The sequence below is a fragment of the Meriones unguiculatus genome, chromosome 12 (assembly GCF_030254825.1).
Source record: "Meriones unguiculatus strain TT.TT164.6M chromosome 12, Bangor_MerUng_6.1, whole genome shotgun sequence".
Taxonomy (NCBI): domain Eukaryota; kingdom Metazoa; phylum Chordata; class Mammalia; order Rodentia; family Muridae; genus Meriones; species Meriones unguiculatus.
The window spans coordinates 76284457-76308544 of NC_083360.1; the positions used below are offsets into that span (position 1 = coordinate 76284457).

General features: G+C 41.1%; 1 protein-coding gene across 3 annotated transcripts in view; it reads left to right on the forward strand.

The window, feature by feature from the left end:
* The first annotated feature begins 8216 nt into the window (after positions 1-8216).
* The window catches only part of Nfia (nuclear factor I A), a 526906-nt gene continuing 511034 nt past the window's right edge, over positions 8217-24088 (forward strand). For 2 of the 3 annotated variants that reach the window (XM_060365918.1, XM_060365920.1), the window contains exon 1: positions 8248-8337. In XM_060365918.1, the coding sequence (XP_060221901.1) occupies positions 8263-8337 (75 nt within the window). In that variant the 5' untranslated portion in view covers positions 8248-8262. Of the gene's footprint in view, positions 8338-24088 lie in introns of all 3 variants that reach the window. The other variant, XM_060365916.1, reaches the window with a different exon arrangement.

Below are 24088 nucleotides of genomic sequence, written 5' to 3' on the forward strand. Positions count from 1 at the left end.
TTTGTGAGAGAGATGATCCTCTTGAATCCACTGGGTTAAAAGTTAAACATTGGGGATGGAGGCCTCTTCCTTGGCACTTGGGAAGTGGGCAGAGTGGGGTCCTCTGTTGCTGGAGACCTCTCCAGTACTAAGAGATCCTGTGGCATCCCGTCTAGACACTCTTCCAGATGACACTTGCCTCCCAGCCCCTGCCTTCCTCTTGTTGATTCTTTGCTTGTACTCTAACCTGAAGGCCTTCCCTTCTCCTAGAGCAGTGGTTCTCAACCTTCCTAATGCTGCTCCCTTTTAATACAGTACCTCAAGTTGTGGAGATCTCCCAACCATAAAATTATTTTTGTGGCTACTTTATAACTAGTTTTGCCACTTTTATGAATCGCAATGTAATTATTTTAAGAGACAGATGGTTGCCAAAGGGGTTTGGACCCACAGGTTGAGACCCTCTGTCCTAGAGTGACACGCTCCCAGTAAATAAAATAAAATATCTCTATCCCTTTGTTTCAATTTGGGATAACTCCACATGGGCCTCCCAGCCCTTGTCTGCAGTATTTTCTGGGCCTTTTCTTATAGCCAACTAATTTCTCACCACCACTACGCGGCTTGCTCAACCCCCCCCCCCCCCTTCTTCACTTCCCTGCAGGTGCTGAGCCTAACAGCTACCACAATAAACTTACGCAGGTGCTTCCAAAAGTCTCGCTCTCTCTGCTTCCTGGGCAGGAGCTCCATCCCTGCCAATAACTTGCCCCATGACTCTAATGGACACCAATGCTGAGCTTCATTTTCCTAACATGCAGGGTAAGAGCTTTTGTCTTGTTTATCCACATCTCTTTACTTTAAATAGATTTATATGATTTCTTGGTTTCAATACAAAAAAAACTATAATTTTTATAAAATCTTTTTCTTTTTTTTTATAAAAAGCATTGACCGGGAGCCAAAGCATTCCTTAGGTTCCTGGTTACTCATGGGTGCATATGATTCTACAGGTCTTGTTTGGTGCCGTAACCCAGAGCCTGACCCAGAGAAGAGCCTCCAGACTGGAAGGCAAACACAAACAACTCTTCCCTCCCAGAAAAGGAGTGTTCAACTGCAAGATATTGGCTACCACATTCCTGGGAAAGTCTCTGAATGGAGAGCATACTACAGGACCACCCACACCCAAAGAAGTCACACGGCATCCTCATATCACAAAAGAGAGACACAAAAGACTCTGGCACTCTAAGGATAAATGAAGGACACAGAAACAGGTTTCTGCATGTGTACTGAATTTGTTCCCAGTATTCTTGTTCTTTTGCGTAGGAAAATGGTTCAGTTAATCCCCCTAGCACTCCATGTAACTTGGCCAACACTGTCCCTATTTTACAGATGTGGCTACAGAGGATGTATGACAGCACAGAATCACGCCTGTGTGTCTAAGAGACAAGGCTACCTTCCCCGGCTTTGTTGAACTACAAAGTACTCGCCTGCTCTTATGCCTGCTTCCTCAGTGAGAGCCAGTAGTGAACACCTGGAAGGCAAACCACCTGCTTTCCCCTTGGACTCCTTGGCATGGTGTCAATCACCTGTTATTAAACACACATTTATGACACTAATTACTTAAGATCTCAACTTCTTGGTGGCATTTCCATCATATTACCATACAACCAGCCTTCTTCCATCCCCGCCAAACTTTTCTTAAAATCTTCAGCCTTCCAAGGAGAGCAGATACGAGGAACATAGCTTCTCTCTCCTAAATTATCCAGTGAGCTCAATCCTGTGACATTTGCAAGATAACACCACCTGTCCTGGTAAACTAGGGTCCCACTGAGGACCCCTAAGCCCAGTACACTTTGGAAAGATGGTTTAAATGCCTCCGTCTTAACATATCCATAAAAGCCATTCTAAAGATACTGGATCGTTCAATGAGAATCAATGAGGCCGATGAATGTGTTGCTACCTCCGAGGTTATCATTGCATTAATAAAGCATTCTTTATAAGCTTCATGAAAGGCTGTAATTATATTTATAAGCAGCCTTTCTCACAACTTTAACAAAAGATGTCTAACTGGTGGTGGTGGCGGTGTGTGTGTATGTTTTGTGAGTGTATGTGTGTGTTTTAAAATCCTGTTCCATAAGGATTATGGCTCCCCTGCTGTTTGGAAAAGATCATCTCACTTGTAACACTAATAACTTGAGCAGGGGAGAAGCTGGCCTGGTGAATGGAATGCACTTCGCTGCACATCTTGGCTCAGCTAGAAATCGGAAACAGATGGTCCTTGCGGCTGCTTTCCCACTCGCGCCCGCTCACTGCCAGCCTGTGGTCTTCAGTGGGCTGCTGCTGGCAGTGTGTGGCTTGAACATAGTAGGACGTGGCAAAAGAAATCAAATCTTTTCCAATGAGCAGCGAGTTATAATGAAATTTGACAGATCTGACATTCTATACCTAACATCTAGTTAGAATATATTAACCTTTTAGTTTTCTTAAGCACATTGCATAGAAGTTGTGAATATACTTATTAGAAGCTTGTGTTGCATGCTTTCTCTCTCTCTCTCTCTCTCTCTCTCTCTCTCTCTCTCTCTCTCTCTCTCTTCCTTCTTTATAACAAGGGGCAGAGGGTTTAGCCCAATCTTGGGTGGCAGCTGGCTAGCAGAAAATGCATAGAGAGATTAAAAGCCAAAGAACTTCTAAATAGAAAGGAAGTACAAGAGATGCTACTAAGGAGGAAATTAATTCCTTGTAGGACATGTTGGGTAGGTTCCTGCCGAAGGAAGGACAAACTCTACATGTTTCCATGCATACACAGAGACAAAAATATGACCAGTCCTAGAGTAAGTACATCATTTGAATCGAATGGGGCTCTCTGGGTCCCCTGAATTTTCTTCACTACTGCCCTTTCTGGTATGTGAATTTGCTTCTGCGACACTTCAAGGTGGCCTGGGACACAAGTTTGTTTTTCATCAGGGCAATTATACCTAGAAATGATGTTACCTATACAGATAGTTATGCCACTTTGTCAAAAGGAAGGAAGAAGAAAAGAAGGGAAGAAGGAGGGAAAAGAAAAGAACAGAAAAGAAATAACTACCTTCCAGAAAAGAGGGCTGGGCTACTGAACTTTCTGCCTAAGACAAAACCAATGAGTGAAAGCACACTCACTCACACACTTTCAGCACTGTACTGCAGTGTCCTGGGCTCCACTTGGGGACCCTTCCACCTGACTACAGTTAGAGGAAAGACCTAGGTATCAATAGTAGATAATCTCTCTTCAATACAGGATTCTCTTTTCCTTTTTAAACCTTAGATGCCCATCTGCCCTAAACCAAGCTCTGCAACCTCAGCAACAGGGAACCTTTCTAATTTCAGGGCTTCTAAGATGTTGGTGTTTCAATCTGGTGGGGTTTTTTTTCCCCAATGTCTAAATCTACAAAAGAAACAAAATCTAACCACTTTCTTAGAATAGGAAAAGCATGGGTGGGATGTTTTTTAGTCAAGCAGATGTGGGCTGAATCATTCTTGTTTTTTTTTTTTCTTTTTCTTTTTAAACAAAATCTTGCTTGTAGCTGAGATTAGCCTTCTAGACTGTTGTACATGCTTCACGTGCTTCACCTAAAAGCATCTTAGGAGATTCCTGACATATAGCAGGTGCAGAATCCTATCAGTGACTTCAGAGGTAAAGGGGCTGGACCCAACTCCTGGCCTTCATCCTCATTCTAGTTCTAACTCAGAAACCCTAAATAGGACACTTTTTGTGTCCAGCATCTGTTTCTGATTATAAAGTGAAGTTAATAATAAGTCTACGTCATAGGAACCTACCTGGAAAAAAAATACTTAAGACTCTTGGAACATCGCCTGACTGAGAGGAAACACTGGATAAACGTTGGCTGTTATTACACGCTGCGTTCAAATCACGTGCTCTTGTAGAGTTTCACATTTCCAAGGGTCCTGGAAACAAAGCTTAAAAGGAGAGGGAAATGCATTTAATTGCTGGCACTGCAGAAATGCTATTTAATGGATGGATGAATGGATAAAAGACATATGTTCATCAAAGACAGGTGGTAATAGAGCCAGTCTATCTGAAGTAGACACAGAAGGATGATCTGGATAAAGATGGCAACAGGGAAGCAAAGAGCTGCAGATCCCTGCAGAGTGGGACTCTGACCCAGGCTGTATTCTAAAAGGGGAGGCAGCATGAGCGCCATGTAAAGAGGAGCCCGCAGGACTGTGAGGCTGCAACTGGCATTCCAGGTGGGCAGACTCCCGTGTCTTCTTGACGTAAACCCTGGGGCACCTCCTCCCATTCCCAAAGCCCTTATAACAGAGGAAGACACAATCCTGCCTCAGGAATCTCCAGGTGATTATGGGAAGACAGGCTGAAAACATGAGTTGGGGAGTGGGCACGAGTATCGGAGCTGTATTGGAACAAGGCTCAGCTTGTTAAGGGAGAACCAAAGGGAGATAACCCAGCCTCAAAGCACAGGACCAGAGGATGGGAAAACAGGGAATTTCTCAAGACAGGAACAGCAGTGCTAACAGCACAGCCCTTGTTACATATTAGGAAATAGACACCTGATGCATGCGTTTGCTCACAGCTACACAAATACACGTATATACACATGCATACGAAAATGTTATTTTCTTTGTTTTCCTGATTCATACAGGACACACACACACACACACACACACACACACACACACAATCAGAGAGGTTAATTAGGCTGGGAGAGGCCACACAGTCAATAACTCCCCAGAGCAGGGCATGAGACTTCAGAAACAATACTCTTACCCATTCTACTATCGAAGCCTTTGACAACCATTAATATTCCATTACACATTGCCTCAGCACAGATCCGAAGTTTTCATCAGTTTTGTACACCTGTTGACAGCAGTCCTGCAGGCCTGTGCCCAAAGTACACTGGAAGAAAGGCCCAGCTACAAATCCCGTGCTCTGGAGTTGTTGGGTTTTTGTTGTTGTTGTTTGGGGTTTTTTTTAAACCCTCATAACACAACAGGTTTCAGCCGGGCACTTGGTCTGTGACAACCAGACAGGTTAGGAAGCCACTGGCACTTGGCCCAAGGCTTCTTGTGATGGTCCATTTCCTTCCCAGTGCTTCCCTTTATCACCTGGGCCTTATTCTGTCTCCTGACTACGCAGCTAGGGGACCCCACTTCTTACAATACATACTCAAGAAAAGAAAAGGAAAAGGGAAAGAAGGAGACTTGTTTTGCGATGGGAATGCTGCCTTCCCCTCAGATCCGCTCACATGCATGGAGAAGTGTTCAAATGACAAGAGTTAAATTCAAACCATGTAGCCGCTTTTTTTTCCCCCTGACTGAAGGCAAACCATTTAGATGTTTGTTTCCAAAAAGGCATCTGTCAGCAATCAAAGAGGGGAAAATGCATAAAGCAATGCAATTGTTTGGAGTAGCATTTCCTGAATCATGTTAAATGCTTGAATTGTTCTCCATTATGCTCACCAAATAATTTTATTTCCCACAATAATTGCAATATTTAACATGTTTTATTTAATCTTGTTTTAAGGCTATTAACAATGGGCCACACTGTGAAAAGACTGCTATATGAGAAAGGGCAGCTTCCATCAGGCTTTTAGTCCACAATGAGAATGTTAAATGTGTCTAATTGTTCTGGATTTAAAGCTGTTATCCAAAAATATCTAACTTTTTTTGTTCAAGACTACTGTGTTATCTGCTACAAAGTACTTGAAGGTATTTCATCATTCACAAAATGAAGTCTGGGTGCCAGTTTAGGCGGTGTCCCATTCATTCATAAATAATGGACAAGCATACAATGTTCTGAATCCTGGAAATGCTGTGTGCCTCGGAGGACAAACACCTTTAACTTGAGTGGTTTCTGACAGACATGCTTAGACACAGAAATGCTTTGTCACACAAGTACAAACGTCCATGCACCCTAGTGCAGGAGAGGAAGCTGGAGAAAATAAAATAGGAAAGGGAACTTAAAGAAAGCAAATGGGCAGAACAGGAGGTAGATTAAAAGCCAGAATGCTGCTTCCTTTTCCTATTCCTTTGAGGTGGGGGAACCAAGTAGCTATTTTACCTTATACCTAGAATTTACAAATTCTCTTCTAGTCTTTTTCCAGATGGTCATTTTCTTGACGATGCGATTGTACAACTCTTCTGGCCAGGCAATGTTTCTGGAAGGAGCCTATGTCACCCAGAGGACACTGGCACCAATCTAACATTTGATATGGTATCATAAGCTCTTCAAAGCGACCTAAGACCAAGGGTGTGCAAACACAAAGAACCCCCTCAGAGATCAAGAACAATCCTTCTAGCCCCATTTTATTAGATGATTACAATGGAGGACAAAAAGAGAAAAAATAGCAGATTTATTCTATGTGCTGTTCATCCCTAAATGCAGACTTGGGGCATGCCTGAAATGAGAAAATACCCCTGGTTCTAAGGACTAAAAATTACCTTACTGAAATCATTTTGTAAAAAAAAAAAAAAAAAAAAAAAAACAGAGCTATCTACTGTATTATCATAATGGTAAATAGTTTAAAATATTAATAACAACCCCTATTACTGTTAAGGAGTGGTCCATAAATAAAAAGCAAAAAGCAACCAAACTTAACCTCTTTTTAAATTAAAGACCAGAACAAAAGCTGCCAAAATACAATTAGGCTGAAAATATGCATAGGAAAAGTTCACTCGATAGTTGGATTGTTAAAACCACAACTCTTCAATGATCACAGTTTGATAGCTGTGAGAAACAGTGATCAATCCTCCCACACCCTGAGGTACCCACATGGAAGGCCTCCGGGCACAGAACTGTAGATCGTCACTGGTGAAAGCTTGGGGATGCCAGGGTGGCTCATCTTCAAGAAGAACCCCAGGATGAGCTTGCAGTGATGTTCCTCACAGGTGTTATCTGCAGCCCCTGCCCAGCTCAGTCCACAGGAATGACAGCTACCGAAGGCAGGTGGTAGAATCCAAGAGATTCCGGTCACTTCCTTTCCCCCATTAGTACTCAAGAAGGGGCTTGAATTCAGCAGATGTCTAAAGTTTCTCCCACTTGAAAAAAAAATTCATTTCTCTAGTACTTTTCTTAGGCAGGTTCATGCTATTGTGGGTTGTTTTTTGTTTGTTTGTTTGTTTGTTTGTTTTGAGCAAAAGAAAAAATGCTTAACTTAAAATTTCTACAAAGAAGATGGCTACACTATAGTGAGGAAATCAGAGTTAATTTTTCCTGATTAAGGAGACTTTCATATCAAATTTAGCCTGAATTGTGTAAAAAATGAATTGGTAATGACTGCTTACTTTATTTATAAAGAATGAAGGAGTTCAGAATTCATTTTAACAGCATCAAAAAAATATAGATATATAGCCTAGTGTTGGCTAGAATGTGTACCACACCAGCAATGTAGTAATTTACTCACATGAAAACACAACTACACACAATGCCAACTGAACCAGAAAGCAAGGGAGTCCGATGCTGGCATCTTGTATTTAGGTTCTTTCATAACCAAATTAACTAATGAATTAATTAAAAAATTTAAACAACAACAACAACAAACCACACAAACAAGGTATAGAAAGAGACATATTTTGCCCCTGGAATTTTTTTTCTCCTTGGAAAACCTGTTCAGTTATTCCGAGATTTAGTTTTAGAGTTTTTGCTTTGCTTCCAAGGGAGATGTGTAACACAGCAAAACTGAACCAAACACTTTCTAAAATGCATAGCTCACGTTCAAGAGGAGAGTGGCTGTGAAAAACAGATACTGAATCAGACTTAGAGTCTGAGTTGGGGGGAGGGAAAAATGCCCCAAACATTGCATGATAGTCTCTAAGCAGTTCCATCTGTCAGGCAGAAATTTTAGGCTAATAGCCTGTGGCGATCTCCCTCCGCAGTCCACTACCTGCCTTTGTCCTATTAAATCTCTTTATTCTCCTTAAAAAAAAAAGGGGGGGGGGCTGGTTGTTGGAAGGAAAGGAAAAACCTTGCAGACCAAAATCATCTGAGTGACGAAGCCCTAATTTTAACCACCTCCCTTTGATGTGCAGCAGTGGGCTCTTGTTTTAAAGAGAGAAGGGAAGACAGTGTTAGCTGCAGACTTCTCATCTCCACTTCACCTTGCCACTGGGTCTGGGAGAGATTGGTTCATTGTCAAGGAGATTTTTTTTTTTTTTACCCATGATTCCATATGGTATGGACCGGACTACATGTTGCCCCACATGCCACTGCAAATGTTTTCTCAATTAGGTGTCTTATCTCCCGTGAGTTAGCATCAGATGAAGCTTGCTGACAGCGTAATGGCAGGGAAAGCTTCCGACGGCTCCATCAAATGGCAGCTTTGCTACGACATCTCGGCCAGAACTTGGTGGATGGTGAGTTGGCAGCCGGGACTGCCTTTTTTTTTTTCCTTTTCCCCCCCTTTTCTACTTTCCCTCCCTCTTTGACAAAATGTCCCAGACCTCACATTCATCAAACTCACATTTGATTTTTTTCACACTCTTCAGTGAGGCTGCCTCACATTGCTTCCTCTTGCCACCCTCCCTCTCTCTGCCACTCTGCAACTTGAGTTCCCAGTAATGCTTGCCCTTGTTTTCTACAGGACAGTGTTTGGTGTTTTGTTTTGTTTTTCATATATTAAATATATTTTTAAGACTACCGAAAGTTTTATGGTGGAATTCTGTGTTTTAGCCATGGCTGTCTGCAGATTTGCCTTACCCCTTGGGTTTAGTGCCCCCTTCTCTAGATTCACACCCCCTTCACTTTTGTTTTGGAGAACTGTGGGGTACATGTTTCTCCTTGGCTGTGAAATTGTCTAGGGGTGCATATCATATCGAGCACTGGAGAAAAGCAAGCCCGGCGAGATTCCCTCCATGTCCCCGTAATTGGAAGGTCTCAAGTCACCTGTGAGAGTACCCTAAGCCTCCGTTTCTCAGCTTCCTCGGGGACCACAGCTCCCACATCTAACTTTTTCATGTTTGTTTATGTCAGAGCAGTCCTCCCGCCTCTTAGAACTGCCAGCTCTAAGCGGAACCGATCCACACACACACCCTTCCTTTCAGTTGCTCTGGGCACAAGGAAGTTTAAGGAACTTCTAACTCGTAGCTGCAGAATGAGTTAACTCACATGTCATGGTCAACCAGGCCAGACAACCTTTGACTTCTGGGATCTATAAGAGCTAGAGTGAAGTGGGAGGATGTACAATAGCTCATTGTCACAGGAGACGCTCGTCCTGTGAGGAAGAGAGTCCCAGAATCATTGCTGTCCTCGTTAAGGTGGTGTCCGTTAAGGATTAATTCGTTAGCACCGCATTCCTAGTTTTCCGTAATTATTATTCTTGCAGCAAGCGTGAATTCTTCCAGGGAGTTAAAAAAAAAAAGTTTGCTGCCAGGACAATGAATGTATTATCCGTTCCTAACTGGACCGTGAACTTCAGCTCATTCATTTCACATAGATATCAGTTTAAGAAAAGGAGAGTGTGTGATGTTGACCGGGGAGCCTGGCGAATGGAATTACAAAACAGGGCATGGTTCACTGTATGATCTTCAGAAAAAGTACTCTCTCTTCCTGGACAAACGGTGCTATCCTTTTGGCAAGATGTAGGAATTCGGAAGACTGGGACTATTAAAAGCGAACTACTGCAGGATGCTATTCGGCTGCTGCCTGGGATTCAGTATGTCCATTCAAGGACTTGAGTAAAAGTAGTTGTGGGTATGTGCCTACGTGTCTATTTTCTCTTGTAATTTCTTAACTAGACGTCAGAAACTTTACCGGTGGTCTCAGGACAATATTACAGACGGCTTTTGGCTAATGAGACTTGCAATCGTCTATCTGTTAGCACCCTGAACTTTTATTCAAGGCATTTATTTTCCCATTAGACTTTGTGCCAGCAAGAACAAGGTTTGCCTGTATGAGATGGTCATGTTGCTTCGATTCACACAGCTTGTTAAGCACTGCAAATGAATTTACTGATTCGTTTGGCAATTATTTTCTAAGCTAAGTTGTAAGCTTGAGAAAAAAAAAAACTGTGCTGATCTCATGTTCTCAGTAAAACACTCTTATTTCCTTACTATATTTCAAGAGGTCCTAGATTTTATAGACTGTTACTTTTTATGGCAAACTGTGTCATCTTCTTTTTTCTTGCAGAGATCACCAAATGCTTCTTTTTTTTTTCTTCCCTTCTAATTTAGAAAACTGTAATTTCTTTTCTGTAAAGTTTACTTAGAAGTTGCTCTTCATTTAAAATTGTTTTACAGCTGTTTTACCGCGGGGAATATAATGTATAAAAGTGGTGGGAACACTTAGCAATGCATTTGACTAAAGATAAACAATGCTGAAAGCTCACACGCTGCTGTTTAGGCTGCACACAGCAAAGAAGTTTCTCTTGACTTCAGGGCTTCTTGGGTTTTGCTTTGAATAAGGAGTGAGAAATCTACAGGCTCTTTAGAGTAGTTGTAGGAATTACCATAGGGAGTAAATCAAAATTTTAGTTCCCTTATGAGCAATTGTACACCATAGAACTTTAGACCTACAAGTTACAAATAATTCTGATGTAAATTTTCCATTACTGGTGGAAAGCTAGGGAAAAGCTTTGATGAAGGCGGAAACAACTAATGAAAAGAATACATGTTTCACATTATTTTTCGATCTCTTTCCTTCAATAGCCCTCATTCTTTCTCCCTCAATATCACCACCTTACTAACCCAGACAATTTTTCCAAACTGAAAAGAAAAAACAAAAAGCAGAAGCAAACTTATGGTTTACATGGTTCTTCAAGCAAAGGACAGGTCGCGATCTGAATTTCATATTAAAGGCAAATAAAGCTTTAAAATTACCTCCTGTGTCATCTGGCTGCTCAGACTCCGGACTCATAGTGGGAACCTCCGGCTTGGTCCTCCCAGCATACAAAGGCAACTCAGTGAATGCCCCCTCCGCCCATGGAGACTCGGCCTCAGCTGCCAGCTCCGGGATATGCAATTTTGCTTTTTAATGAATCGTAAACAATTTGTATGGCAAATGAGTTTGTTTGTTTTAGTTTGGGGGCATGTGCCGAGCCAGGTTGTAGAGGGTCATCACCTATTCCAGGATTTAGGTGTAAATGGGTGGAGCTCTGGATTGCTTTTTAATTTTTTTTTTCTAAATAATAAAGACACATTAGGATGAAAGAAACCTGGTCAATAAAAGATTAAGAATAATGATCCTTCCCCTTTCTTTTCCTCCCTTCCCCCCACAACCGCTCTGGCTTACAGTGGAGCTTAGGGCCCTTCCTGATAACTAACTAGAAATCACTTGGATGAAGTAATCATCACTCGTCTTAGGTGTAAGTTTTAGCTTTGTCTTTAAAAGGCCACTTCCACTTAAGAAACAGTGATTTTACGATGTAAAATACTAAGAAGGCACATCTCTGACTCCCTCTTCTTTCGGTTAAAAGTTAGTGCTTTCCGAGGGACACTGGATATACAAAATTAAAACATGAATTTTTATAGCAAACTGGTGCAAAAAAAAAAGTACACAGGCTACCCCAAAGTCTAATGAAAACTTTTATTCAAAGCTACCAACTTGTAAACAACTGAGAGGTTGACAGGCAACCGGGTTCAAGCATGCACATTCTAACAGTAATTACCTTTGGCACTGCCACTTATAAGGAACCTTTTGATATCTGAGACACTTCTCTAATGCTTTAATCATGTAAATCAAGAAATAGATATTGCGTATCAACCTCATCTCACTGTGTTGTGACATCTCTAGTTGAAACTTTCCGACAGAAACTAAGAGAAAAAAAAAAGTACTCACAAAATTGTTCTTCACTCCAAATGAATAGGAAACACCCTGAATGCACATATTTGCTCCAGAAGAGATTTTGGTCCACCAGAACACCTCTATTCTCCCAGACAGCTTTAAAATGAAAGCAGAATAATCCTTCTCCCGGTTACGCTAATTTAGTGACAAGGGTTTGTTATGGGAAAATTTGTCTATGAATTCCAAAATACACTTGTCTTTCTTCTATCATTCAAATTTAACATTTATGACAACTGGAGCTAAAACTACTAGGTGATTCTGCAACTAGCTTCTGTTGCCAAGACCAAATTCCTGACTATTTCTTTTTGACAATTTTTTAAAGAAATGAACACGTTAATTTTCAATGCGTAATTGTTGTTTAAACCCAGTTGTTTACAAATCAAAGTTGATATACCAGAAACATGCTTGGGCAAGAGGAATCTGGTATGCCTTGTGATATAAATATGTGTTTTTTTTAAATATGCATGTAAAAACATGTTTCTGTGGAAAACTGTTTTGTTCTGTTTACCAATTAAAAGCCATCACCTGCCGTCTACTTCCACAATGACTGGCAGCTTTGTGTTCCTGGAAACCTCTTGCTGCTGTTGACTTGAATTCATGTTGTGAGCCCACTTCAGTTTCTGAATATTAATGATCAACTGAGCAACTTTTCCTAATGACCATTTTCTGCATGCCTTCGATGATATTGCCTGATGAAGACTTTCCTAGGAATTCCCAGCAGCCCTTTCAAGATAATCATTGAAATAACTTGGAGGTTGCTAAAACGGTAATAATGAAGAGTCAAAAGAAGAGAACCGGAAAATAATGAAACATAACGTAGTCTCAGTGCCTGATCTATTTTTTTTTTAGAAAAGTCCATGGCAAACCTATTTATACACCTTGAATTTAATGCATTTGCATGCTCTTTAAAAATATTTTTATGCATTGAGTGGCTTGATCTGAACTAATCATTAAATGAACAGCTTTCAGTAGAACCTGCCATTGTAAATATGTGTAATCATATTATGTCTAAGAATATCCACCAAACTCAGATGTTTCTATGCCTCAAAGCATTTTTTTCCTCTCTGCATTGGCAGTAAAAGGTTCTTAAAAAAAAAAACAAAAAAAAAAAAACTCTGAATGAGGTAGAGTTGACTTTTTTCTTCCACATACATTAAGAATTTATCCTTATCGTTTTCTTTGAGGTCAGCCTTGTACAGCCGCTTTTCAAATACAATTCACTATTCTTAGAGAGAAGCAAATACATTAGACTAGTTCCTTTTTTTCTTCTTAAATTTAATTAGGATCCAAATGTGCTTCACTCGGAAATGTGATTGGCTGCTTAAGCTAGCCTGTGCTCTTCTGCTATCTTTCTAAAAAATCTTGATTTCCTGTTGTTACGGTCATATTTCTCCTGTGAACTTTGGACAGTGAAATAAATGCTTTGTCCTTCCTTATTTTCTAGTTGAGTTTCCTTCACCTGTCCTGAATATTGTCAGGAGTGTTTCTAATTTAAAACCAAGAGAATCAGGGGCTGATTAGAAGACAGGAAATTGGAGGATTAAGCTGTCTGGTTGCACTTCCTTTACTTATCAGCACTCAGTAACTCACTTGAGATTGCAAACTCAACAGGACAGTTTTTTACAATGCATTGTTCTTTCTGGGCGCTTGCATACAGACCGTAATGGTGTGTGGCAGCCTGTGCTTGTCCACGAGCGTACACGTGGATCCGTGAGTGTTCCTGTGTGCACTTGTGAGTATGATGGGAAAGGATCTGCGGCTGGAAGTTATAAGTGGATACTTCTGGGTGGGATAGTCCTGAACCAAATGAGGGCTTATAATGTAGGCATGAAAGTTCACTTAGAGACTGTTGTCCCTGGATAGTTCTGGGAAGTCGTGTAAATATTGGAACACTGCAAGGGAAAGGGCAAGAGGTGCTAGTTTGGAAGTTAGGACTAAATGCTGGGAGCCCTTATGCTGTCCCACTCTCTGACTTTGGCTCAGAAGTACAAACACACTTATCAAATAGAAAAGTAACTCAAAACAAGAGAATGAGTTAATCTAACAGGATTCCCAAGGCCACTTTGGAATCCTTTTGCCTCCAGACAAGAATGGATTCTTTTTTCTTATGACAGCAAGTCTGGGTGCTGCAGATGAGCTTATATTATGAAATGGATGCAAGGCAGGGAACAACACAGTAGATCAGGATAGGAGCATAAAGATTTGCCTTATGTTACCTAATAACCCCAAATTAATGACATAACACAAGTAAACTGATCTTGTAGAGTTTTCCTGTGTCGTGTATATTTGCAGGGTTGTGTTCTAGAAGGCAGGCTGAGAAGTTCCTCTTTTGACCTCATTCTGCCCACTGTTTTGCCCTCAAGAATTGACTGGTTTGATTTAAGAGAGTTCCTGGTGAAGGTGTAAGCTTTTCCTACCTACAGAGCAATAGAAGAAGATATGCTGTGACAAAAGGAGTTGGCTGGTTAACTGGTAAAGAGGGAGAGAACATTTAAGGGCTTGTTGTACAGACAGTCCATCGTCCCCTCATTTGTACACCACTGACAAGGCCCAGATATCAGCTGCTGTTTCTGTTCACAGGTAGAAAGGATTCCATCAGTACCTAGCTGAATATTTCACCCTTGCTTTTAACACTGATGTCTATCAGGTAGATATACACTAGATTCTTTGCATATTTTTGTAATAAATCTTATCACAAACCTACTTTATACCTAAAAGAAGCAAGGTTAATAAAGATTACCCATCACCCAAGACAATGTACAAGCTAAATACAAGCTACTTAGTCTGTAGAGTCCACCTGTTTCATTTAGAACCTCTTGTTTTAGGTGAATTAATAATTAGTATGTAGTGCTACTCAGAACTTTGGATGACTGAGACCACCCATTTGTAGAGGCACAAGTCTGTTTTCTATAGAGGTACAAAGTTCAGAATGTGTCAGAAGGAAGAGCAGGACAGCCATCTTGTGAGGTTGACTCCTGATCTGAAGGAGTGATCCATCTTCCTCTTGTGCAAGAGGAAGTGTCAGTGATGTTAGAGGAGCAAAAGAAACAGTGAGACATGCTGGTCCTGATACACAAATCTAGGCCTTTACAAAAGCGATCACTTTACAAAAAAAAAAAGAACATTTAGAGGAAGTAAAATACAGCGTGCTTAAGTTCTCAGAGAATGGTAGGAACTTTTTTTTTCTGTTAATATCTATTTAGTAGATATTTCACCTACAGATTTAAGTGGACCATGATGTTTTTCCAAAGGCCACTTTTCCACAAGAAAGCATTTATTCTCTTCTCTCATTTTTTTTCTTCCTCCTCCCACCTCTCCCCGTAGCACAAATGATAACATCGAATATTGGTGTTGAAGATTAGTGTTGGATAGTTTTCATTGCCCCAAGATTTTCTAGTTAAAGGTTTGCTCCAATACGGAGTTTTCAAGAAGAGAAGACACAAAGGCAGCTTATCTTTGTCTAATGTCAAGGATCTGAATATACTTACTATGAATAAACACCTATATTCCAGACAACTGCTGGCTGTAAATAATACATCTCAGCCAGAGCTCTGTTTTGGTACCCTGTATTGAACATAATATTTTATTCCTTGTAATCCAAGATTTTGTGTGTGTGTATGTGTGTGTGTGTGTGTGATCCTTGATATGCACATGCTGTTGCCAAACCAACAGCTTTAAAGGGATAATAGTAGGGAAGGACCAGGTCAAAGATGGAGATGAGTGATCTCCGGCAGGACCGCCTGCTCACAGCCATGGGGCATGAGGAAACACAGGATATATACACCAAATCCTTGACACAAGTAGCTGAACCGCATTAGACCACATATCCCTACCCGACCGGTATGTAGACAAGCCTATACCATCTAGAAGACAGTTGCACTTAAGCTCCTGGGACAGTCCCCTCTTCTGCTCCCTCCCAATATTCCTCAAGCACCTTCTCCCGCAGATGTGAACCTTTTACTCATGCTAATGAAATCGCTTAGCAGCTGGGTTTAATAAACCCCCTTCCTATGCTGAAAAGATAAACATTGTCAACTAAATAATTGATTTCATCCATTTATTTAAGAAGCAATTAAAATCAGCATACATTGTTCCGGCATCCTTATTTTAAGAAAGTAGTAACTAACCCGGCTTCTCGCGCTGTACCTGTGTGGGAAGCCACCTGTTAGCAGGTGTCACAGGCGGTGCTCCTTTCCTTGGTAGCGAATCACTGAAAGGCAAGTTGCCCATCCCTCGGGTCAAAGTCTACACAGTATTGCCGGCAGGGCTCTTAAGAAAGGAAATACAAAAATAATCGCAATGATTATAGAAGGGGCTGCAATAACTTCTCGGTTAGAAGCTGAGAAATAAAACAGACCGCACAAAGTCACAAATGCAACTATTTTCTAATCAAGCATCTCGGCTAACGAATTCCGTGGCAGAGCGGTGGCTCTGTGAGAGCTGGAAAGCGGTAGTGATCTGCCGCTAGACAGCAGGTTATGCGGTCCTGTAGGAACCACACAGAATTTGTGCGCTCCCTGGGATCTGGTGCTCCGGGTGCGCACCGTAGATCAGGAGACAGCGTGAGATTCGAGCATCGAAGAGTTTCGCTGGACAGAACAGCAAGCGAGTTAAAGGGAAACGCCCCGGGGAAACGGTTGCAGCCCTGCAAACTACACTACCCTGGAGAGTAAACCATTTGCAACTGCTCCTCTTCTCAGGCAGGTTGTTGTAGGGAGAAGGAAGTCAAAGGACCGGTAAGTGTATCAAACCTGAAAGGAGCTCTCAGGCAGGCAGGGCACAGTCCACACAGGTGCCAAATATTGGAAGGGGTGCAGGGGAGGCCGAGAGGTGGTTGCGGTGTTGCAGATTGCCAAGCCCATGCAGTCACTTCATCATAGCTTTGTAGTTCAAAAGAGAGCCTTGGGCATCCCCACTGGGGTGGAGGGTTTTTTCCTCAAAGGCTCAGGCCAGAGAAAGGCTCAGGCCAAAGGCCTTTCCTCCACCCAGCCAATTCTGCTCTTCCTTCAATGCCCATTGGAAAGGAGGGCTCCTTTGTGGAGCTCTCTCTGCTCCCAGAAGCAAAATGAGTCACTTCTACGAGCCCCAGGTCATCCTGCTAAGAGAATCCCATCAGTTACAAACCATGTTGGAGTATTTTGATTTGTTCTCTATGACTGTGCTGTTTCTTTAACAACAGGGTCTGGGCCTAGAGCTTGGTATCTCCAGTGTGTAGCTTGTGTGATGGACCTAAAAGGACCATAGCTCAGTAAGAGATATTGAAAAAGTGTGGGCAGTAGGGGCCAATGGGCCTTTTGTGTCTCCCCAGAGAGAGAATTGGCCAGACCTTTGTCCCACCACCTGCTTATGAGACCTCTAGCTGCCATGTGACAGATTCCTGAGGGTTGAGGTTTCCCAAGCACTTTGGACAAGGTGAGCTACAACGCAGAGCATTTCTATGAGAGTGTACCATATGCATTTCCATTGTACCAGTGAGGAAACTGAGTCCTTGTTACAATGAAGAGGCCAATAAGAGATTTGAGAGAGTCCAAAGCTGAATCGCTCAGCCCTGCATGGCAAAGGTGCTAATATGCCCAGAACTTTCACACTCCCAGCTCAGAAGACAGTGATCTGTTAGCATATTACTAAATGAAGACAGATTTCATCCCATTTTACAGAGAATATGGGATCCCTAAAGACCAAAGTTCCGCTGAACTCAAACTCATCCCAAAGCCCAGGTAAGGGTGACCCTTCTATGAAATAACCATCAGGTCAGGAACATGTTTCAAAAACATCAAGCAAGTACTTCCTCTTCCTCTGAGTGACAGGTTAGTAAGAGATTGTCTTTTCTCTTTTCTTTCTGCTTTTATTTGTTCTTTCATCTTTTTGGAAATAAGCATGCATTGTTTGCTTATACAAATGATATTTAGGTGTGAGGAGATGCACTGGCCTCATGAGCCTGAGAACCTGAGTTTAGATTCTGGCACTAGGGAAATGAAAACAGGAGAATACCTTTGGTCTGCTGCTCAGCCAATCTAGCCAAATCAGTGAGAGACAATGACTCAGAAACTAAAATAGACAGCAACTAAGGAAAACACACAGTATCAGCCCCCAGCTCCCATGTGCACACACATGTATTCACAACACACATACAAACTGAGATTTAACGAACTCACAATCACTAAAAGTATGTGTCCTCATTGACCTCATAAGATTGGCAACTAAACCAGCTGCCAGCGACCATGAGCACCTGAAAGCTTGGAGTTGAAAAATGACTATATATGCTAAAGTTACGCTATACCCATTTCCTTCATTACATCCTTCACCAACTTCCTGCCTGTAAGGCTTCCTTACCTAGAATGAGGCATGTAGTCCTTCCCATTCCTCAGTGAATCAGCTGTCAAAAGCACAGATTCCAGATTCAGGCTGCTTGAAGGATTACTGGTCCTGGGCAAAATGTGTGACATGGGATGGACAATGTCTAGAAACATTCTGAATGTGTCTACATTTCCAAAGGGGAGATACATCAGTCACTGATGTGAGGTTTGATAACACAGTGCACAGTGCACAAGCCAGAAACCTTACAGGTATCCTGACCCCCTCCTCTTTTAAGTTCCATCTATCTAATTCAACATAGATCTCATTACATGTATTTCCTATGTAATTCCTAAATCCTCCATCCACCGCTGTCTCCCAGTCTAGGCTGCCATCTTGACTGGCCCATCTTACTACAATAGCTTCCTAACTGGTCTCACCGCATCTGACTTGGCCTCCTGCACTCATTCTTCACATTGAAGGTTAAAGGAGCTTTTCAGACACAGGTCATCTGTCATCTCAATAGATCGCTCTTGCTTTTAGAGAAAGAGCACCCCCCCCATGACGCCTGCACGCTTTTGCCTCTCCAAGCCTGTCTCAGGCCATTCTTCTCACTGAAAGGATTCATCCCTGAAACTGAACTGCTGTCAGTTCTTCAAGTTCTCAGCAACTCAGATGCTGGACACGTTCTTCTCCTTTCCCTAGAAAATGAGTCTCTCTGTAGTTAGCATTCCAACTACTATTCTCCGTACAAACATGCTTTCTTAGGAGCCTCCTACCCCCGAAACTGTCAGAGAATTCTATGTCTGTGTTATGGGATCTCAGGGCACTCCAGACCTTGATACATAAACAAACAGAGCAGTGTTTACATTCAGAAATGTGTGATGGTTTAATGGCTTATTCCCTTCATCATACCATAAGCTCTATGAGAGACAAGATGTGGCTCATACGTGTTTTCTTGCCTCCAGGAAAGTATCTGGCATAAGAGGAGGCAGTGGAGAGATGTTCACTGAGCCAATTAGCAAGTGGGTGATAGAATGCACACGGCTGTTAACTGCTGTTATCATAACTAGCATTTTTCACACAGAAAAAAAAATGTATTTAAGAGTGGACATTCTTCCTTACATGTACTTAAAATTCATTTCTCCCTAATAAAATATCAGTTAGAGGCTTGAGTTAAGATCCTGCATTTGAGACCTGGATATGCTAGGAACAGACTTTGGCTGCAGGATTCCCTACAAATGGCTATTGAGGGTTCAACAAGTTCATGATCTAATGTCATTAGCAAGGCATTTGGCAGATGACAAATATTCATTCAGAAGTGTTAGATTATTACTACTAAAAATATTGATAGTCCCAAATCTTCCACCAATAATGTGTGGACTTTTAAAACCCTCCTTAAACTCTCTGGTCGTCAGCTGCATCCCTTTTGAAATGATGGTGTCAGTATCTTTATTTAAAAATCCAAGCACTGTGTGAAAGATTAGGCTAATTATTTAACAGAAAAGCCTTCTTGAAAATCAGAAAATTTCATGCAGGAAGCCACTATTGCCAAACATAAAAACACGGACTCCAAATAGATATATTAGCACAAAATTTTCACAACCATTCAGGGAGCTTTATGACCCTTACGGCTCAACCTGATAGCCTAATTTGAGGAGTGAGAAGTTGCTCCATCCTCTGAACCAACAGTAATGACGAGGGGTTGATAACTGAAAGAGTGGGCAGGAGTGTACAGAGGAGGACGTTTGAGACTTACAGGGAAGAGGTAAGAACCTGTAGTGGCGCCTCTTTTGCCCATCACTCTGGAAGCACTGTCTCAAGTAGGTTGCTCACACATAAAGCCAGATCAGTTTGTAATACCTGCCTTGTGGTTAACAAGTTATGTGTGTAAGCCATTAATGACATTCCTAGCATGTGTTTCTTATTTAGTAAGGGTCATCCATCATTTAATTTGTAATTATTTTTACTGGTGTTGTTATGCACCATTGTTGTATTAATTACTACATATTAGGGTATCAATATTTTAGGGCCTGGGAAAGTAGCAAAGGGATTCAAGAATACCTAACAAACTGATTCCTTTAAAATGATGTATTTGTATATGAAGGCAAAGACATTGCTGTCCCAGAGTGTTTAATTTGACCCATCAACTCAATTTAGGCAACACTAGTATCTGTGGCTAAGACTCCTCACAGAAACCTGGAACTTATTAAAGAATAGGCAGTACACAAGAGCCTCAGCCCATGATATGGAAATCACTGTTTGTGCTAAATGTCTATACAAGCAAGTACACTTTCTGCTCAAGACCCAAAACCTGTTTCTCCAGCCATGGCTCGGGAAAAAGCTTACACGAACTCCTCCATTGCAGTCTACGTGCCTGCTGACCTACAGGCACTCTCACTCTTCCAGGAATTGTCAAATGCCCAAAGCACCTCACCATCCTTCACTCAGCAGTGCTCACAGGCAAAAGCTCAATGAAGCAAATCCATTGGCCATGCTCTACAGACTGCTTCACTTGTCTGCCATGGTTCTGTCGAATGATAGCCCATTTGGTGGTCACAAGCTGTAGGACTACTTAAATTTGGTTCAGAAAGCTAACGGGCACCCTGTTGAGATTGGCACAGAAGGAAAGGTGCTTGCTGACAAGCCTGATGATGTGAGTTCAATCCCCAGGACCCGCACAGTTAGTGGAGAGAACGGACTGTCAAGTTTTACTCTGACTTCCATATGTGTGAGCTCATACCACACATACACATATGAATGCATACAAGCACAAAATAAATAAGATGTGGTAAAAACTATCATAAGCTGATAAAACTACTTAAAAAAAGTTAGGTAACTGATCTGTGATTTGCACACTGTCTGAAACCTGGCTACTCAGCCCAGTTTAATACACACTTTATGATAAGCAATGCTTGCTATTTAAGATTTGAATTAGTTGTTAATCATGTTGTTAATATTTTTCCACTGGAGAATAAGACCCCCCAGAGCTCAAAGATATTCAGTATTTGAGGTCACAGAGCTTAGATCTTCTGTACTGGGTAATAATTTGTCCTCAGGGGCTGAATCAATAATACAACTCCACATCTCTGGCTTCACAGCGTCTCACTGAGAACCCTTAAAGAAACCATTCACAACCTTCCCTTACTTAAGGCATATAAGATGGGATTTCCCATTAAAAATAGAGTTGTGCGGGTTGACTCACTGACCACTCTGGTAGAAAATTCCAGTAAGTTCACGACTATAATATGGGATAAAAACATGCAATAAATTGTTCGTGACTATTATGCTCCAAAAACAAAATCAAAATACTCACCCGCCATGTTAGTGAGCCCTGTGTCCCATATTGTCTTTCTATGTGACATAGAGACACCCATTCTGCCTTCGATCTGCTATTCCTGTACTTGCTCAGATAATGAATGAACCACACATTGTGTTGGGTAGGGGAGAAGCCAGTGTTGACTGTCACAATGTCTAGCAAAACTCATTCTGCTGGTAAATCCTAAAAGACAGGGAGAAGCAAACAAAGTCCAAGGGCATTTGTAAGGTTAGAAGTTTTAGTTTAGAAGAAGGCTATAGTTTTGTGCATTTCATGTGCTTTCAATATTAGGTAAGTCAGGCCAGAAGAGCAGCAGAAAGATGGACTGCATGGGTATTAGGCCAGAGCATCAGTCACACAGATCAGGGACAAGGATTTCACCAGGACCTAACAGGACCCAGTAGGGGATCGGCTGGATTGCCAAGTGCCACCAAAAGTACATAGATGGCAAACAATGAATCCAAATACCTCTCTGCCCACTTGAAAATGAGCATGTGGAAGTAACACGAAAGTAAAAGCACTAAATGCTACTGAGTGGGAATAAAGGGAAACTTGGAGGAAGAAAAGATCTGAAAATCTTGAAGTGAAGAGAACCATTAAAGTCATGTTTGCATTTTTCTATGTTCTAAAAAGTTTTTTTTTTAAAAAAAATAGAAGGGAAACAACAGATAAATAACTGGATGGGAAATTTTTTAAATGAGCTTGTCAAGGTGAAGTAGCGATTCAAACAACTGATACTGCATTAGCAGTCTGGTGCTGCTGTGTTTGTAAGACTGGGTGTGCTCATCCAGAAATTGCATTTTCAAAAACTTTCCCAAAAGATGAATTACACACACAAAAAAAAAATTCTTTTTTAAAAAAATCACATGACAGGGAATGACACCATGCCAGAAACTAAGTCCAATTCAAGGACCAAAAGGTGTTTCTATAACCGGAACAATTGGAGAGGAAGCAATAATCAAAGACATTTAAAAGAGGCTGGAGAAGAAAGAGCACGTGTAAGACATTAATATCCAGAGCCATGTTTCCTGTGTTTCAGAGAAAAACTAAGCAGAGGTCCCAACTACACTCAGCCTGAGCTCCACAGAGGAGAAGGGGGACATCTACAAGGCTGGGTGAGAGAAGGGGCAAAATTTCACCAAGCAGCTTATCTCATGCAGAAGAGATTCTAAAATTCCCTTTAACTTACCACCTTTGATATCAAAATACATCAAGATCAATGACTGGCTTTCGTTAACTTCAAGTAAAGTTGAAAGAACAATGTAGTTACTTCCCAGTTACTAAGGAAGCTCAGAACACATACACTGTTCCAGGTGTACGAATCCAGACTACACAGGCCAAAAAAGAGAATCAAAAGAAAAATAAAGTAAGCAGAACAGACTAACAGAAGTTAACGACCTGTACAATAAACGTAGGTGGTTTAAACAAGATTTTTCAGGTGAATTTAAAATATTGCGTCCTGATATTTGTGGTCTCTGACATGCTTAAACAAAAGTTTTTACATTAGCAATAAGAAGGCAGAGTTATTAAATAGAATGAAATGAAAAGAGAAATAATCTCAAATTCTGAAATTGGCAACTTTTAGTTCAGAAGCAACTAAATGAGGGAACTAGACAAATGTATAGTATTATCTGTCATTTACTCATAATGACCAATTAGAGAATGACAAGATAAAGGAATAGTAGTAATTAATTCCTTAATATATCAATTAACCTAATATGAAATGATATAACACAAAACTAGCAAAAATGGAAGGAATTGACAGAAATTCAGTTTAGACCTGTGTAATTTTGTACAGACTTACCCAACTTTGATAGTTCATTTAGACAACGATAATGACATGAGCTATTTGAATAAATATAATTAGTAATACTAAAGTAACTAGAAAACATTGATCTCTGTAAACAGAATATATCATCTTCTAGAAAATTCAGAAAAGTTTTACAAAAAAAGTACTATATTGAACAGTACATGTATATATAAACACGGTATTCACAGTAAAGTCATAAAGTAAAGACTTTCTGGTCTCTCTTACGTGGACACATACAATGAAACTAGGAAACAATAACAGAGTGTGTCCCACATCACAAAGGAGTTGGTTTCAAAATTAGCAATGATGAACAGATGCTCAAATTGCCATTGTTACTAAAGGCTGCTCTTGAAGTCCTGACCAACCAAGAAGATTTAAAACAGAGTACTCTGTATAATTACTGAAGGAAGTCTACAGTCTTGCCATCTTCGACGAGATGGCTAAACTCTAGGAAAGCCCAAATAAACCAAAGGGAAACCACTGCTGTCATGTCCCGGTAAGGCGATGGCTTGCTAATCAAGAAACAGTGGCAGTTAAAAGTCATGTAGGGAACCGAACCGGCTCTACCTCCAACAACACCCAAAGCAAAATCATACATACCTAGAGGTCTCCCCCAGAGCAAGTGTGCTTAACCTAAATAAGTGACAGAAAAGTCACTAGTGAGTGTGAAGACTGAACACACTACGCTCTAAATATTGTAAAAGCAAGTTTCACCCCCAAGTTAAGCTGTTCAATATTACCCATACCAAGCCCTTAGTACTAGGCTGTACACTGCTTTGTTAGAGCTTTGAAACTTACACGGTAGAGAACAAACGTTTTTTTACTTCAAATTTCCATATAAACGTAATGAACCAAGGTCATTACTCTCTTCATTAAAAGAAGTATCATTGACCGAGTTTCCAGG